This window comes from Bufo bufo, chromosome 1 (genome assembly GCF_905171765.1).
Source record: "Bufo bufo chromosome 1, aBufBuf1.1, whole genome shotgun sequence".
Classification (NCBI taxonomy): Eukaryota; Metazoa; Chordata; class Amphibia; order Anura; family Bufonidae; genus Bufo; species Bufo bufo.
In genome coordinates, this window is record NC_053389.1 from 181,682,778 (window position 1) to 181,700,521 (window position 17,744).

At 40.1% G+C, this 17,744-nt stretch overlaps 1 protein-coding gene across 1 annotated transcript in view; it reads left to right on the plus strand.

Annotated features, from left to right (window-relative positions):
- Positions 1 to 17,744, plus strand: part of KASH5 (KASH domain containing 5) — a 109,745-nt gene that overhangs the window by 26,657 nt on the left and 65,344 nt on the right. The window contains exons 4-8 of the mRNA XM_040433007.1: positions 1,094 to 1,211; positions 8,983 to 9,033; positions 11,195 to 11,272; positions 11,377 to 11,433; positions 14,996 to 15,055. Coding sequence (XP_040288941.1) covers positions 1,094 to 1,211; positions 8,983 to 9,033; positions 11,195 to 11,272; positions 11,377 to 11,433; positions 14,996 to 15,055 — 364 coding nt within the window. The remainder of the gene's footprint in view (positions 1 to 1,093; positions 1,212 to 8,982; positions 9,034 to 11,194; positions 11,273 to 11,376; positions 11,434 to 14,995; positions 15,056 to 17,744) is intronic.

Here is a 17,744-nt window from a genome sequence, read left to right on the forward strand (position 1 = left end):
TGGGTGGTGCCTTTTAAACTCTCTGTGTTCCTGCCCCTGCAGAGGTCAAGGGGTCAATCTCCAGCACTAATTTTTGTTTGCATCACCATATTCTTGCCCCCATACCTTTTTTTTTAAAATGTGTATGGAGCTGTGTTAGGGCTCATTTTTTGCAGGGCAATCTGTTCTTTTCATTGATACCATTTTGGGGGTTGGTATGACTTTTGGACCACTTTGCATTACATTTTTTGTGGGAGGTTAAGCTGCCAAAAAATGGCAAATCGGGCCTTTTGATGTTTTTTCCATTTCGCCTTTTGCCGTATGGGATAAATATTTTTATATTTCAATAGGGTATTTTTGCATGTGGCAATACCCATGATGTTTATTTTTTTAATTGTTTGTATTTTACTTTTGGGGAAAGAGGGGTAATTTGAATTTATTTATTCTTTTACACTTTTTTATAGTTTCCCTAGGAAACTATAACAAGCAATCATTAGATTGATTCTCTCATAGACTTCAATGCTAATGCATTAGCACTGGAGTCTATGAGAAAATTACTGTTTTCCTATGGAGCCCTGCCACCGGCAGGCTCTCCATAGGAACTAATGTGCAGCAGCCTCCTGTCACTCAGGAAGGCAGGGGCTGCTGCACACACACTCCAGCTCCCCCGATCCTCACAGGTAGGAGTCGGAGCATGGCCGGGAGCCTGCGATCCCAGTTTTTATCATCGCAGATGCTGTGCTTACATTTTACCACGGCATCTGAAGGGTTAAAACAGCAGGCACTTGGTGGCTATGGCACCCTTTGCACGTGCAAGCAGGCGCCATATTTAAAGTCCCATACCCCGATGTATATATACGTAAGGCGGTCAGGAAAGCGTTAACTGACCCAGCCATATTGCTAAAATCTTGTGCTAAACAGCTCCAACGCATGCCGATATTCATGAGCTCATGCTGCCTCTCCCATCCACCTGCTGCTGATTCACATGGAAAAAGCTGTCTTGGCATGTGCTGGAGATGTTAGAACCTAGCAGCAATCAACTGGTTACAGATTCCCTTTAAAACCTGCTTTCTTCTGATACATCATTTAAAGTTTGATAATATGTATATTTTAGTTCCCAGCAGGCCATGCAACATGCTCGGTCCATTTGGAATGAGCTTGAAGATACGAAGATATTCGTCAAAAACCTAGAAGACAAAATTAGTGTTGTAATTACTGAAAAAAAGCAAATGGTTAGTAAAGTTCAATAAACAGATCACATACATTCATCTAATTTTAAGCATAAATTTTTGGAATTTTAAGGATGTGTTCAAATGGTTAACTACTGACAAGGACTTTGGCACATTTTCGATGACAAAATCCACGTAGAAAAAAAACACATAAATGGAATGTGTCATCATAAAATGGCCTATTACTTAGATTTAAGTCACAGGCATAATCCGTGTCCTCCCACTGAAAACAGTGCAAGTTATCTACTCCCTTCTGGTCCTCAGCTGTGTCATGTGACCAAGATACTGACTCTCCAACTGACACACTGGGGGAGATTTATCAACTCGTAGATTGTAAGCCCTCACTCGCAGGGCCCTCTCTCCTGCTATACCAGTTGTAATTTGTCTTGTTCATGCTTGGTGCAATTGTCTGTATTATGTATGTATACCCCTTTTCATATGTACAGAGCCATTAAATGAATGGCACTTTAACCCCTTCTACCCCTGGCCAGTTTTCGCCCTCCTGTCCAGGTCGTTGTCACGGTGGGGAGTGGGGAAACCCCCCCACCGTACAATATAAAGGGATAAAGGGGGAAGCAGCTAGGCCAGGACGCCGGAATCAGGGAGCAGGTCACCTCCTATTGCGTCCCTAATCCTCACCCTAACTCCTCACCATATGAGCGGACCTGGATGGTAGGACGGCTCATACCAGGATACCTATGGCCCTGAGTCGCCCTGATAATCCCTCACATAGGAGCAGGGGAGAGACGACCTGTTCTTCCCAGACAGGGATGAACAGGAGTCTCAAATGGCCTAGTAGCAGGGAAAAAAGAAGCCCATACACAGCTAGAGGATCGGCAGGCAAAAACAACAAGACTACTCACTTACCTGCCGATGCCTCCACAACTGGAACCCGTGCATAAGTACAGGAGCCAGAACACACTGCAGGTCACAATACAAACAACCCACACAGGAATCCAGCATACCAACTCTGCCAGAACTCCCCATGCTCACACAGTGCATGGCAGCCCCAAGCAGTGCTGCAAACAGGCTTCAACATACAGGGCAAACGTCTTGCACACATGCAGGGACAAACACCAACAACAGCCCAGACATGTAACAACAAACAAGACATACAACAAACCCTGAACATAAACCCACACCAAACATACAACAAGTGAGGTTGGGTACATAGAGGATACAAGGGAGAAACTGGGAAGGCCTTGATGACCACAAGGGTGGCCCTCACTGGACAGATGGTAAAGCCAGGAGCAGTGAACCACCAGCACACACCAAGCCTGGAGGAACACTGAGCTACAGGCATCCAGCAGAAGCTAAATAGCCCAAAGCGACCACACCCAATCAGGGAGTTAACCCTTACAGCACCAGACAGTGGAAGGCTACAACTTAAAGGAGAAGTGCACACACCAGGCAACATGTTGCCACCGGCAACAGCATGCGTGGCAAGCATGTCCCGGTGCACACAGCCAAAGCCAAGACACTGCCACCACATGCCATAACAGCAACACGTTGCCACCAGCAACAGCATCCGTGGCAACCATGTCACGGCGCACACAGCCAAAGCCGAGACACTGCCACCACATGCCTTAACAGCAACAGGTTGCCACCGGCAACCGCAAGCATGGCACAAGTGTCACGGCGCACACAGCAAAGGCTGTGACAGCCATTCTTTGCAAAATCTGTGGTAATAACTTTAGAACACTTTTACTTATCCAAGCCATTCTGAGCTTCTTTTCTCGTGACACATTGTACTTCATGACAGTCATAAATTTGAGTTAACATATTTTACCTTCATTTATGTAAAAATCCTAAATTTACCCAAAAATCTGAAAAATTCGCAATTTTAAAAATCTCCATTTGTCTGCTTTTAAAACAGATAGTGATACCTCATAAAATATATATTACTTAACATTCCCCATATGTCTACTTTATGTTGGCATCATGTTGTAAATGTAATTAAAAAATTTTAGGACGTTAGAAGGCTTAGAATTTTAGAAGCAAATTTTAACATTTTTAAATTTCACTTTTTTGGCAGATTTTCCATTTTAATCAATATTTTCCTGTAACACATCAAGGGTTAACAGCCAAACAAAACTCAATATCTATTACCCTGATTCTGCAGTTTACAGAAACACCCCACATGTGATGGTAAACTGATATAAGGGAGCACGGCAGGGCGCAGAAGAAAAGGAGCACCGTATGGTTTTTGGAAGGCAAATTTTTTTTTGGAAGGCAAATTTTTTGGTGGAAGAGTTGACGTTTTTATTGGTACCATTTTGGGGTACATATGATTTTTTGATCATTCTTTATTATACTTTAAGGGGCAAGGTGACCAAAAAATTTATTGTTTTGGCACAGTTTTTATTTATTTATTTATTTTTACAGCATTCACCTGAGGGGTTAGGTCATGTGATATTTTTATAGAGCACGTTGTTACAGATGCTTTGATACCTAATATGTCAATTTTTTTTTATTTATTTCACTTTAAAACAATAATAGCATTTTTGAAACAAAAAAAACATATTTTAGTGTCTCCATAGTCTGAGATTCATAGTTTTTTTTATCCGATTATCTTATGTAGGGTCTCATTTTTTGCGGGATGAGGTGACGGCTTGATTGGTACTATTTTGGGCAACATACTCCTTCTTGATCGCTTAGTGTTGGGCTTTTTGTGATATAAGGTGAAAAAATGGCTTATTGGGAACAGTTTTTTTATTTATTTTTTACGGTGTTTACCTGAGTGCTTAGGTCATGTGATATTCTAATAGGGTAGGTCATTACGGATGCAGCTATACCTAATATGTCTACTTTTTTATTAATTTCACTTTAACACAATAATAGCATTTTTGAAGCAAAAAGAAATATGATGTTTTAGTGTCTCCATATTCTGAGAGCTATAGTTATTTTTTTTTGGGGCGATTGTCTTAGGTAGGGGCTCATTTTTTGTCGGATGAGGTAATGGTTTGATTGGTACGATTTTTGGGGGCATATGCCTTTTTGATCGCTTGGTGTTGCACTTTTGTGATGTAAGGTGACAAAAATGGCTTTTTTTCAGACAGTTTTTATTTTTAATTTTTTACAGAGTTTATCTTATGGGATATCTTATACCTAATATGTGTGTTTTTTTCATTAATTTTTTTTATTATAAAATCAAGGGAAAGGTTTTTTGTTTTTTTTTTGCTTGAAATGTTATTTTTTATTATTAAAAACACTTTTTTATTTATTTTTTTACTTTTTTTAAACTTTATTTCTGTCCCAATATGGGACTTCAACTGTATTGTAATGCATTGCCTATTAGGAGGTTGCCTAGGAAACCAAGCCTGGGGCTGGATCTTCTCGGCTTCCATAGAAGGCAGGTCCCGATGCCTTGCAAGGCATTGGGCAGCCTCTGCAAGGCATCAGGTGACTTCTCACCCATTGGGTTCCCGTCACTGCAGAACGGGGACCCGATGGGATCCCTCACTGACCGCAAATCCCTTCTATGCCATGGTCAGCACTGACCGCGGCATAGAGGGGGTTAATCCGCTGTCATTGGCTTTTACAGCGATGTCGGTGGATACAGCAGGGCCCGGCTATCAGCGACTGCCGGGCCCCTGCAGTTCTCCGGGGCCTGCCTGATCACCATGACGTAATAGTAAATCAAATAAAGCAATTCCTTGATGTCACTAACAGGAATAAATAGGAAAACTGACATTCTGTCAACACATAATACCGTACCTCCCAACATTTAAAAATCCCAAGGAGGTACAACATCAATTGCGAGTGTAGCAATTTTTTTGCTATGCTAAGCTGTGCCTCTAACCCCGTCCAACACCTATCTATACATGTCCAATCTCACCCAGTCCTATTAATGTCACCACACAGTAGGTATGCCCCCTTAGTGCCCCCACATAGCAGTTATGCCCCCTTAGTGCCTCCTCACAATAGTGCTACTCCCGTACCCACCGTTTACTATGATGTTGCCCCCTTAGAACCCCATTAAAATAGTGTAGCCCCCGTAGTGACCCCTTTACAGTAGTGCTGCCCCATATTGTTAATAAAATAAAAAAGTTATTCTCTCCTAGCCCCATTCTCTCAATGAACGGAGCATAACACACAGGGGTGCACTATCAATGAGGCGAGGTGAGACGATTGCCTCAGGCAGCACCAGGTAGGGGCATGTGTAATGAGCACTTCCATTGTGGGAACACTCATCTCTACATATCTGCATCGCTGTACTCAGCACAGGAATACAGTTGAATGCTGCGACGGGGGATGGGAGCGATGTCTCTCTGGCGCACAGTTTCCTCTAATAGGCTTTAGTCCTAGTTCCTGTAGCCTATCAGAGGCCGGTGTCATCATTATCGCACTGCCTGAGTGGGGCTGCATAGAGCTCAGGGCACAGACTAGAAGAGGTCTATGTCTTGCACTACATCGCTGACAGCAGAATGGAGGTAAGTATTTGAGTTTAATATTTTAATTTGGCAGCATGCTGTTGGACCACAATGGGGTGAGGGTCATTAGTTTGTAACTGGAGAAAGCACTATGGGGACATTGCGGCTGTAAAAAGGAGCATTTTTTTACTGGCACACATTATAAGGGGGCCACTATGGGGACATCCGTTCTACAGGGGGCACTAAAAGGGTGCATTTTTTGACACATAAGGAGACATTTTTTTTTGTACTTAGTGCACATTATAATGGAGCATTTTAGTAATGGCACACATTCTAAGGTGGCCACTATGGGGACATTTTTTTTTTGCACTGGCACACATAAGAGGGTATTTTTATACTGCCACACATTATAAGGGAGGATTTTTGTACTGGCACACATTGCAAATGGGAATTATTTTACTGGCAAACATTATAAGGGGTCATTTTTTGTACTGGCATACATTATAGAGGGAATTAACCCTACTGGGGACACTATGGGGGCATTATTACTTCTAGGGGCAAAATGAGGGACATTATTACTATTGGGTGCACTGTTACCAGTGCACTCTGGCAGAGAATTATTTCTCTTGATGGGACTTTTGGGAGGACTGTTGTTACATTGGGAGGCATCCTGGCACAGTATCAGCTTAACACAATTATTTTTGGAGGACACTATGTTTACGGAATTATAAGTTTCAGGGACACTATTTGGTTTCCATTATAGTATGTCCGCAAAACCACATGCCACTGCCCACAGCCCAAACAGTAGTATTCAGGCAATGCACAGTGATATAAGTCATGCACTATTAAAATTCTGAACCAGTAGGGAATTCATGTAGAAGATTTGTTGTTGCAGATGTTTCTGCCACTTATACAGTCATACTTCTTACAGCAGTTATTACTGTATGGCTACTTTCACTCTTGCGGCTGCCAGAACTGCCTGCCGGATCTAGCAAAACGTATCCCAGCTGATGGCATTTGTAAGACTGATCAGGATCCTGATCCATCTTACAAATGCATTGAAATGCCGGATCCGTCTTTCCGGTGTGATCCGGAAAAACAGACTCAACATTTATTTTTTTCACATTTTTTGATGCGCAGACCGGAAGGACGGATCCAGCATTCCGGTATTTTGAATGCCGGATCCGGCACTAATACATTCCTATGGAAATTCAGGCAAGTCTTCAGTTTTTTTTGGCCAGAGATAAAACCGTAGCATGTTGCGGTTTTATCTTTGTCCTGATCAGTCAAAAAGACTGAACTTAAGACATCCTGATGCATTCTGAACGGATTACTCTCCATTCAGAATGCATGGGGATAAAACTGATCAGTTCTTTTCCCGTATAGAGCCCCTAGGACGGAACTCTATGCCGGAAAAGAAAAACGCAAGTGTGAAAGTACCCTAAGGTAGGTGAAAAATGGAAGTTGTGCCGTATACTGGTATTGCACTCAAAAAGCTTGTATTCCCACATGAAGCAATTGCCAGTTAACAAATGCTGAGAAACCTCGCTGTTACATTTGTTATAGTGAAAAATACAAATATATTTGCCCAGATTTACTAAAGTATCTGCACCTTGAAAAGGGGGTGGTACCATTCCAGAAAGGAGTGGGTCTTTATTGGGATGGCATGGACTAAGATGCAACATTTTGCAACAAAATTGCACCACAATTCTAAAATTCTGCCTCAAAGTAAGTCAACCAATATTTGCTATAAAGTTAGACAACTGAGCCTCTGTGATAAATCTGGTGTAGGTCTAGATGGCATGTATACATTTACGCCATCTATGGGTTTAGGGGCCATTTTATGCAGTTAGGTTGCTTCTCATACAATTCCTAGATGATACACATTTTAGGGTGGCTGTACACTATCAATAGCTGTCAGCTGCTCATTCAACTGATGGCTGTTCATCCCGAATCCCCATGCACATGCATGCTCAGCCAAGGATGTATGTGTTCTGTATAGGGAGAGCCGAATAAGCCACTGCCAGACATCTCTTGAGGCAAGATTTCTCCCCTGCAAACAAAAGGATCAGGCATGTTGAAATCCAACAGCCCAATCCCGTTTTTACCTGACATCTGCAATCAGGGGAAAGTCAGAACATCTCCACACATATTAGGGGTTGTTCACATCTCGTTTTTGCTGTACATCAAGTGGATACATTTAGACAAAGAGTAAAAAAACTTATACAAACTTATGCAATTTTGTGGTTTTCTATCCTTTTCTTTTAATGCATATGTTTGACGGCTGTGCATACTTTTCAATACGTTTTGTGTCTGTCTTTTTAACAAAAAAAGTATACGTTTTAGTGAAACCTTTCTTTTTAAAATGAATTTTGAAGGTTTGAAGCCATTATCTAAAAAAAAAGGATATGTTTAAGAGATGGAAACGTATTTTCTTACGTTTCCATCCATCTCCCTGCAATGTAAAAAAGAAAGATACTTACACGTTTCTATACTTTTTTTGCAGGAAAGAAATGCGTGGTATGCTACGTTATTCTGTCTTGTAAAAAAAATGTAAACAATGACAAACGGAATCAAAAGTATGCACTTTTAAACTGTTTGCCCAATTATAGTCTATGAGTACGTCAAGCCATATGCTTCTTTAGTTTTTTGTTTTTTTTACAAACAAATCCGCTTGACATACAGCGAAAACGAGGTGTGAACAGCCCCTTAAATCACAACCTTTTCTGGTCCAAGGTCCATATTGTCATACTGAATAATTCCCAAGGGCCACAACAAAAGGTAAAGGTATAATTCCAATATCATCCGAGACATTTATGGCATATCAATATTGCAGCTTACACTTCCCGGAGTTACCCTACTCCCCAGTCAGCACACCAGAGAGGAGGAGAGTGTAAATGCATGTGTCACCGGGCTCACTGTTGGGCAGAAACCTCCGCCTAGCACCGGATCTCCAAAAAACGCTTTTGCCCTGTGTGATTCAGCACAGGGAAAAAAGTGTATCAGAGCATAAAATGGTCCAATGCTCATATTAGGGGGGCTTCCTGGGTTAAAATGTGAGTATGTCCGGGTTCAGCTCTGAATTCAGACAACCCCTTTAACTATGGAGACAAATTAAACAATGCGGTCCTAATTAAAAAATAAGAACCCACTGTGGCCTATAAGGCTACACGTCACGCCTGTTCATGTGGTCATACCCCTACTCAAACCCACTTTAAATAAGGGGGTGTTCCCATCATAAACATTTATAACATATCCCCAGCAGCCATTTGTGGCATATTCCAGATAAAAGATAGACACAATTCAGATATCTACGTGATATGTGTGATGGGATTGCCTCTTTAAAGATGAATGACATTTTTATCAGCTTTTATTCATCTTTTCTGTATCTATATTTGCAGGAAAAGGAGGAACATTTGCTAAGTAGCCACAAGCAGACTTTACAGGAGGAGGTAATGTAAAAGATGAAGGAAAGTCTCTACCAATTATTTTTAAAGAGCTATAGGCACACTAGGAGAGATTTATTAAACTGGTGTAAAGTAGAACTGGCTTAGTTGCCCATAGCAACCAATCAGATTCCACCATTTTTTACAGCTCGTTTGTGATGTTTGTCTGATGTTGTCTGCAAACTAACTCTCCCCATCAATCTCTCTAGTGCCACCTATTGCCTTTGAAAAATGACGAAGGATATCAGCCAACATCAATCTGCAGTACCCCAGACCTGGGGGTATCTGCAACTGTTTTGTAATGCTTTTATACAATGTTATGTAATGTAATGTGATGCTATACCAATTTTTCCACCAGAGGAGGTAATGGTTGGCAGGAACAGGGCTAACCACCCTGTTTCTTCCCTCTTAGTAGGAGTGGGCTGGTCCTGCGTCCTGCCAGGAGGGGAGAGTTCCTGTCTAACTAGGAAGGAGAGAGGAGAGTTCCTGTCTAACTAGGAAGGAGAGAGGAAAGTTCCTGTTCTGATAGTGGGAAAGTGAGAAAGCACATGTCAGAGTTCCTACTCCCAGGAACCTCATCTTATTCCTGAGGGAAACTCAGGAACCAGATATTCTTCTCCTGTGAGGACAACTTAATCCTGCCTCAAGAAAAAACTTAAGAGACAAGACAGCAGAGCGATTAGCAAAATATGGCTTTAAAGACACTGCTGCAAGGTGAGGGAATACAGCCCAGACACCACCACCTACCTAAACCATCGCTAGACTAGGCAAACATTAAGCCTGTACTACAGTGAACACCTAAATCCACAAGTGCTTGCTGCTGCCAATCTATTGCCATCCAAACTGCCACCATACCTCCTTATTTGGTGCCAGAGAAACTGCACTTTGTACTTACTACTGCTGTATGTGCCATGTTATACAAGTATTTTGCTCTAAGTAAAGAGAAATGTTCACTTCTGGCCTAATTCTTCAATCTCCATTTTGACTGCACTGAACCCCACAGAGCAACAACCTGAGAGAGTACACCGTGACACAGCATTTCATCGCTACCACTCTCATCATCTGCACTGGCTCATCAGGGGCTCACTGCATATCTATAACCATTGTTTTGGCTGATATCCTTACTTATGTTTCAAGACTTTTATAGGCTAGCTACCTGCACTAGTGAGAGCTAATCTGCATTCTTTTTTCCCAAGGAGCATTGTGCATGTTATATTTTTTACACCAGGTGGTTCTCTGCAAGGGAAACCAGTACCTTTCAAGACTTTTGTCTGATTTAGGAAGATACAGTTGGTGTAGAATGAGCTTAAAACATTGAGTTTGGACTGCATACATTCTGTCCCACTTACGTCCTTGATATGAGCAGCAGTGCTAAGCTTTGTGTTTCTGTAAAGCATGGTACACCTTTTTCAATTTTTTAAAACAAGTGAATTTATTTAAAAAAAAAATTGCCCAACACCACCCATCCCTTCCACCCCATTACTGAGATATCAGGGCTGTTAATTCTACAAACCAATATGCTAATGTCAATGGTAGTCAAGTGAGGGGAACCCAGGCGCTAATTTCTGAAGTAGTAGTGTTCTTCACTGTTCTGATGCTGTCCAATCAACACAGCATCAGATTGGTGAAGATAGTGAGAGTATTTTTTTTTTTTAGAGAGTATTTTTATGCTGGACTGGAGCTCTTGATGGGCAGTTGTAGTGATGCTGCTCCCTGCTTGGTGCGCTCCTACTCTTGATGTCTGTCCATCTTCTCCTTGATACTATATCTGCGTTCACCAACCTTTGGCACTCCAGCTTCTGTGAAACTACAACTCCCAGCATGCACACTTGCTTGGCTGTTCTTGTATCTCCCATAGAAGTGAATGAGGCATGCTGGGAGTTGTAGTTTCAGAACAACTGGAGTGACAGAGGTTGCTGATCTCTGTGCTATATCATGTGCTGCAATGAGAACTCAACAAGACCTCGCTGTGCTTACTTTTTCACAGCAGTGAAGAATATTCTCAGCACTAACCAGAACTAGCAGCCACAATATCTCAGAAATGAAGTGGTGGTGGAGCACAGAAAACATAGACAAATCAGGGAAGTGGTGGCAATACAGCGAGGTAGGCAGTTTCACAATTGACAGGTGACAGATCCTCTTTGATATCTGAAAATATGTCCTGCAGAATGATAAGCTGATCTCAGAGAAGGAGAAGGTCAAAGAAAAGCTGGATAGTCTTAGAGTGGAGAACTCAAAGCTACTGGTGAGTGCATGGTACCGAGATGGATTGCATTACACATCAATAGGAGTGCTCCATACAGTGACAATTGCTTTACTCTCTTTTTTTATTACTGTATATATTAACAGCACCAACTGTATGAATATGAAAACCTACTGGCACAGAAAGATGAACTACTAACACAGGTGAGTCTTCATGTTATGTATTGGTAAAATAAATAAAACCATTACAGAAGCTTCTAACATACGTATAGTATACCGGATAATAACCCTAAAATAATCTTATCTCATAGGTGGACCGCCGTCTGTCAAAGGAAATCTGTCACCAGAAAATTCAGGAATAATACCTTGTAGGGCTAGCTCAGTTGAATGTAATGATACCCTTCTCTTAGTGATCCATTGCTTTATTCTGGAGAAAAAGTACTTTTAATCCTTATTCAAATGAACAGTTAAGTGCAGTGAGGGCGGGCCCAAACCACACTGTGCACGTTTGCTCTTCTTGATTTCTCTGCCAGCCCCTCCTTCTCTTTTTTTGATTGACAGGGCCAGACAAGATCACGTTGCAGGAACCAGGTCCTGTCAGTCAAGGATTGGGAGGGGATGACAGAGGAAGCAGGAGGAGTAATGATGCTTAGGCCCACCCTGCATATTGATTACAAGTAAATTTTTCTCCAAAAAAGCTGAGCTATCCCTACAAGGCATTGTGTTTGGTTTAACACTGAATTTCCCAGTAACAGATTCCTTCAATTATTTATGGCGCATCCTATGGATAATACATTATTTTATTATTTCAGAATGCTCTATTCCACCACTAGAATAATAAAACTATTGAATGTTACAATTTGTAAAGAGCAATTTAGCTTCTTCTGATCAATTTTCAGGGCTACAACAAAGTATATAATTTTCTTGTTGGTAAATTCAATTTCTTGTGCAAATAAAGGGAGTGTTCCCCTTTTAAAAGTTATATAAGGCTATGTAAGGATCATCAAAGATTCACCTACCCTTATTATCCCTATGCTATCGACAATGAAACTGACAAGTGCTCCAGTGAGGAAGTAATCACAATCTCAAGATGTAAAGGACATGTGGTAGAACATTACCAGCAGATGTCACTGAAGCTTCATAATAATACATGGTCTATCTGCTCCCCTTCATGCTCATACTTTGTGTTCTTCTACACTTCAGACTCTGAAAACAAAACTGTTCTTCCAATTAGGTGGATCTTTTCAAAATATGTCCAAGCTAACATGGGACCATCCCTTCAATTATTATTAACCCCTTTAAGACCAAGCCAGTTTTCACCATAAGGACCAAGCCACATTTTGAAAATCTGATATGTTTCACTTTATGTGGTAATAACTCTGGAACGCTGGAAAGTGATTCTGAGATTGTTTTCTCGTGACACATTGTACTTCATGTTAGTGGTAAATTTGAGTCAATATGTTTCACCTTTATACAAAATTCCAAAATTTACAGAAAATTTTGAAAAATTCACAATTTTAAAGAAATGTGTATCTCTCTGCTTTTAAAGCAGATTGTGATACCTCATAAAATAGTTGTTACTGTACATTTCCCAGATGTCCACTTCATGTTGGCATCATTATGAAAATGACATTTTATTTATCAGACAGTTAGAAGACTTATTGAAAGCAATTCTTAAAATTTTGTGGGGCCTACATAGTAGAAACCACCCATAAATGGACCCATTTTAAAAACAACACCCTTCAAGTTATTCAAAACTGATTTTTACAAACTTTGCTAACGCTTTTGGTGTTCCACAAGAATGAAAGGAAAATGAAGGGAAAATTTAAAATTTTCACTTTTTTTTGCAGATTTTCGTTTTTAATCTATTTTAACCTGTAACACAGCAAGGGTAAACAGCCAAAGAAAACTCAATATTTATTACCCTGATTCTGCAGTTTACAGAAACACCCCATATGTGGTCGTAAATTTTTGTATGGGCACACGGCAGGGTGCAAAGGGAAAGAAGCGACATATGGATTTTGGAGGGCAGATGTTGCTGGGATAATTTTAATAAAGTTGCCATGTCTCATTTGAAGACCCCCTGATACACCCCTAGAGTAGAAACTCCCAAAAAGTGACCCCATTTTATAAACTACGGGATGAGGTGACAGTTTTATTGGTACTATTTTGGGGTACATATAATTTTTTATTGATCGATATTACACTTTTTGTGAGGCAAGGAAACCAAAAAATGCCTGTTGTGGCAGTTCATATTTCATGTTTTTTTACATAGGATAGATCATATGCTGTTTTTATAGAGCAGGTTGATACGTACGCGGCAATACCAAATATGTGTATTTTTTTTTCAGTTTTACATAATACAGCATTTTTTAAAACAAAAATAATGTTTCAGTTTATATTCTGAAAGCTACATTTCTTAAATTTTTCTGCTGATCGTCTTGTGCAGGGCCTCTTTTTTTGCAGGAAATTTTTATTGGTGCCATTTTTGGGTACATATGATTTTTTGATAATTCAATATGACACTTTTTTGGTCAAGGTGACCAAAAATGTACTTTTTTGGCACAGTTTTTTTTTTTTTTTAACAGCGTTCACCTGAGGGGTAGATCATGTGATATTTTTATAGAGCAAGTTATTATGGATGTAGCAATACCGAATATGTCCATTTTTTTTTTATTATTTCAGTTTTACACAATTAAAGCATTTGAGGGGAAAAAATCATGTTTTTTTGTGTCACCATTTTCTGAAAGCTATATTTTTTTTATTTTTCTGCCGATTGTCTTGAGTAGGGGCTCATTTTTTGCAGAAAGAGTTGACATTTTTATAGGTACCATTTTTGGGTACATATGATTTTTTTGATCACTCAATATTACACTTTAAGTGGCAGAGTGACCAAAAAATTGGTTGTTTGGGAAACTTTTTCTTTTCTTTTTTTTTTATGTAATTCACCTTAGGGGTTAGGTCATGTGACATTTTTATAGAGTATGTTGTTACGGAAGCGGCAATACCTATTGTATTTCGGTTTTACACAATAAAAGCATTTTTTTTTAAAAAATCATGTTTTAGCACCTCCATTTTCTGATGTGCGATTGTCTTCTGTAGGAGCTCATTTTTTGCAGGAAGAGATGACGGTTTGATTGGTACTATTTTGGGTTGCATATGACTTTTTCATCGCTTGGTAGAACACTTTTTGTAATGAAAGGTGACAAAAAAAAATGCATTTTTTGCACTTTTTTATGATGTTCACCTGAGGGGGTAAGTCATATAATATTTTTCTAGAGCAGTTCATTACAGATGTGGCGATACCTAATGTCTACTTTTTAAAAATGTATTTCAGTGTCTCCATTTTCTGAAAGCCATATTTTTTTTTATCTTTTGGGTGATTGTCTTATATAGGGGCTTGTTTTTTGCGGGAAGAGATGACGGTTTGATTGGTACTATTTTGGGGTACATATGTTTTTTTGTCAGCGCAGCACGGGGAGCAGATGGAGTAAGAGGGAGCCCCCTCCCTCTGCAAACCCCGCAGTTACAGCCGGGCCCGTGCTGCTGATTGGACGGGTGCAGCTCCTGCATCCGCCCGATCACATCACGTACATGTATATAAGGATGTGGCAAGAAGAAGCTTTCCCTCACGTACATGTACATAACAATGCGTGAAGGTGTTAAAGCACAAGAAGAAGCCAATGCTGGCACATATAATTATGTAATGGTAATTCATGGTGTGTATGTGCATATCACTTCTGTGTTTCTTTGTGCTGATTTATAGAAAATGATCCAAACAGAAGATTTAATGGGACTAGTGAAAGAGCAAAAAACATTGTTACAGGTAGGTCATCTGATTTCTTTTTAAATTTAAGAGAAAGAATAAAATGTCATACAATCAGCTCGAACTGGATTTTATCAATCTTTTCAGACAGATATGAAATAGAAAAGGCTATAATAATAATAATAATTAGTGGCAAAAAATTTCAAAAATTCTATTTGTCTGCTTCGCTGAACCTTGAGAAAAAAATTCAATTTGTTACGCTACTCCATTGTATGTAGCGGGTGCAATGACGGGGACCTCCAATCACGCCGCCCCGTCATTTAACCCCTCAGATGCCGCGCTTGGTGCTGATGACAGCATCTGGGAGTCAAATTCAGCCTATCAGGAGGTTAATCAGGGGTTAAAACAAAAAGATACCTACTCATCTATCTGATCAAAGAGACGCCATTGCGGACATCTCGATTGAAGAAAACGCTCCAATTCTCATGCACGTTGACGTGATGATGTCACCATGTCATCACACTATGCGGACACGGTGACGTCATCAGTGATGGCAGCACCGTGCCCACCCACCATGCCCACCCAGACCCGAACCCCGACTTCTTCACTGAAGTTCGAGTTTGGGTTCGGTGTTCTGTAGATTTTATTATTTTCCATTATAACATGGTTATAATGAAAAATAATAGCATTCTTTAATACAGAATGCTAAGTAAAATGACCATTGAGGGTTAAAAAATAATAAAAAAGTTACTCACCTCTTCCACTTGATCGCGCAGTCGTTATCGTCTTCTTTCTTCTTCTTGCAGGACCTGCAAAAGGACCTGCGCTGACATCATCGCACTCACCATGTGGTGAGCGAGGTGATGTCAGCGCAGGTCCTGCTGAATGAAGATAGAAGGTTCTTCTATGTTCATTCAGCAGGACCTGCGCTGACGTCACCGCGCTCATCACATGGTGAGTGTGATGACGTCAGCGCAGGTCTTTTTGCAGGTTCTGAAGACGATAATGGCTGCGCGATCAAGTGGAAGAGGTGAGTAATTTTTTTTATTATTTTTTAACCCTCAATGGTCATTTTACTTCGCATTCTGTATTAAAGAATGCTATTATTTTCCATTATAACCATGTTATAATGGAAAATAATAAAGTAAATGGATTTTATTGGGGTCCCGGGGCTCATCCCTATTTATTCCCATCATCTCCTTAGCAACCATCCGTGAAAATCTCATTACATCCGCACTTGCTTGTGGATGCAATGCGATTTTCAAGCAGCCCCATTCACTTCTATGGGGCCTGCGTTGCGTGAAAAACGCTGAATATAGAACATGTTGCGATTTTCACGCAACACACAAGTAATGCGTGAAAAACATCGCTTATGTACACAGCCCCATTGAAATGAATGGGTTAGGATTCAGTGCGGGTGCAATGCGTTCAAGTCACGCATTGCACCCGCACGGAAAACTCGCCCGTGTGAAAGGGGCCTAAAAAGAAAGAAAAATTGCCGGCTATTATCAGTTGCAGGATTAAATAAATGCTATCATATTTTCAGACTCAATTTTTTCTAGTGCTTTGGCTTCAGTTTATAACATAGCCATGACTTCTGTGACATATCTGAATGGGACCTGCTGGATCCCATTGTTTTTAATGGGGCCCATAAGTGTTCTGATGTGTTTAAGGCCAAGAGTTTCGGCATTCATCATCATATTGAATGAGACAGGCCTTTGTGGTACTGAGTTTTATATACACACCTCTTACAGAATACTCTATTTTCAGTCACTGCATTTTCAGCTATATACCCAGAGTAGATTTTCATTTTCAAGTAAAGATAGCATTAAATTATCCACACACACAACCCCATATTACATAGTTACATAGTTGTTAAGGTTGGGAAAAGACAAAAGTCCTTCAAGTCCAACCTGTAATCCTGCCATATCCATCCACAGAACAAATCCCTGGATCAATGTCCATCTTCCATTTAAAAAGGGGTTGGACCAAAGGGAAAGGGTGTGTAGAACAAGATTTCTATGACACGCAGAAATAAAGACTGGCATATGCCGCTGAAGGAGGCATTTAATTTCTGATAATTAACCCCTTAAGGACTCGGCCCGATTTCACCTTCTGGACTTGGCCATTTTTTGCAAATCTGACCAGTGTCATTTTAAGTGCTGATAACTTTAAAACGCTTTGACTTATCCAGGCCATTCTGAGATAGTTTTTTCATCACATATTGTACTTCATGACACTGGTAAAATGAAGTAAAAAAAATTCATTTTTATTTATAAAAAATACCAAATTTACCAATAATTTGTAAAAAATTGCAAATTTCCAAGTTTAAATTTTTCTACTTCTATAATACATAGTAATACCTCCAAAAAAAGTTATTACTTTACATTCCCCATATGTCTACTTCATGTTTGGATCATTTTGGGAATGATATTTTATTTTTTGGGGATGTTACAAGGCTTAGAAGTTTAGAAGCAAATCTTGAAATTTTTCTGAAATTTTCAAAAACCCAATTTTTAGGGACCAGTTCAGGTCTGAAGTCACTTTGTGAGGCTTACATAATAGAAACCACCCAAAAATGACCCCATTCTATAAACTACACCCCTCAAGGTATTCAAAACTGATTTTACAAACTTTGTTAACCCTTTAGGTGTTCCACTATAGGTGTTCCACTATTTAGATATGTGAGCTCTGGATATCTTTTCCTTCCTCTGGATCTTTTTGTAATACCTGATATAGGCACTTGTTT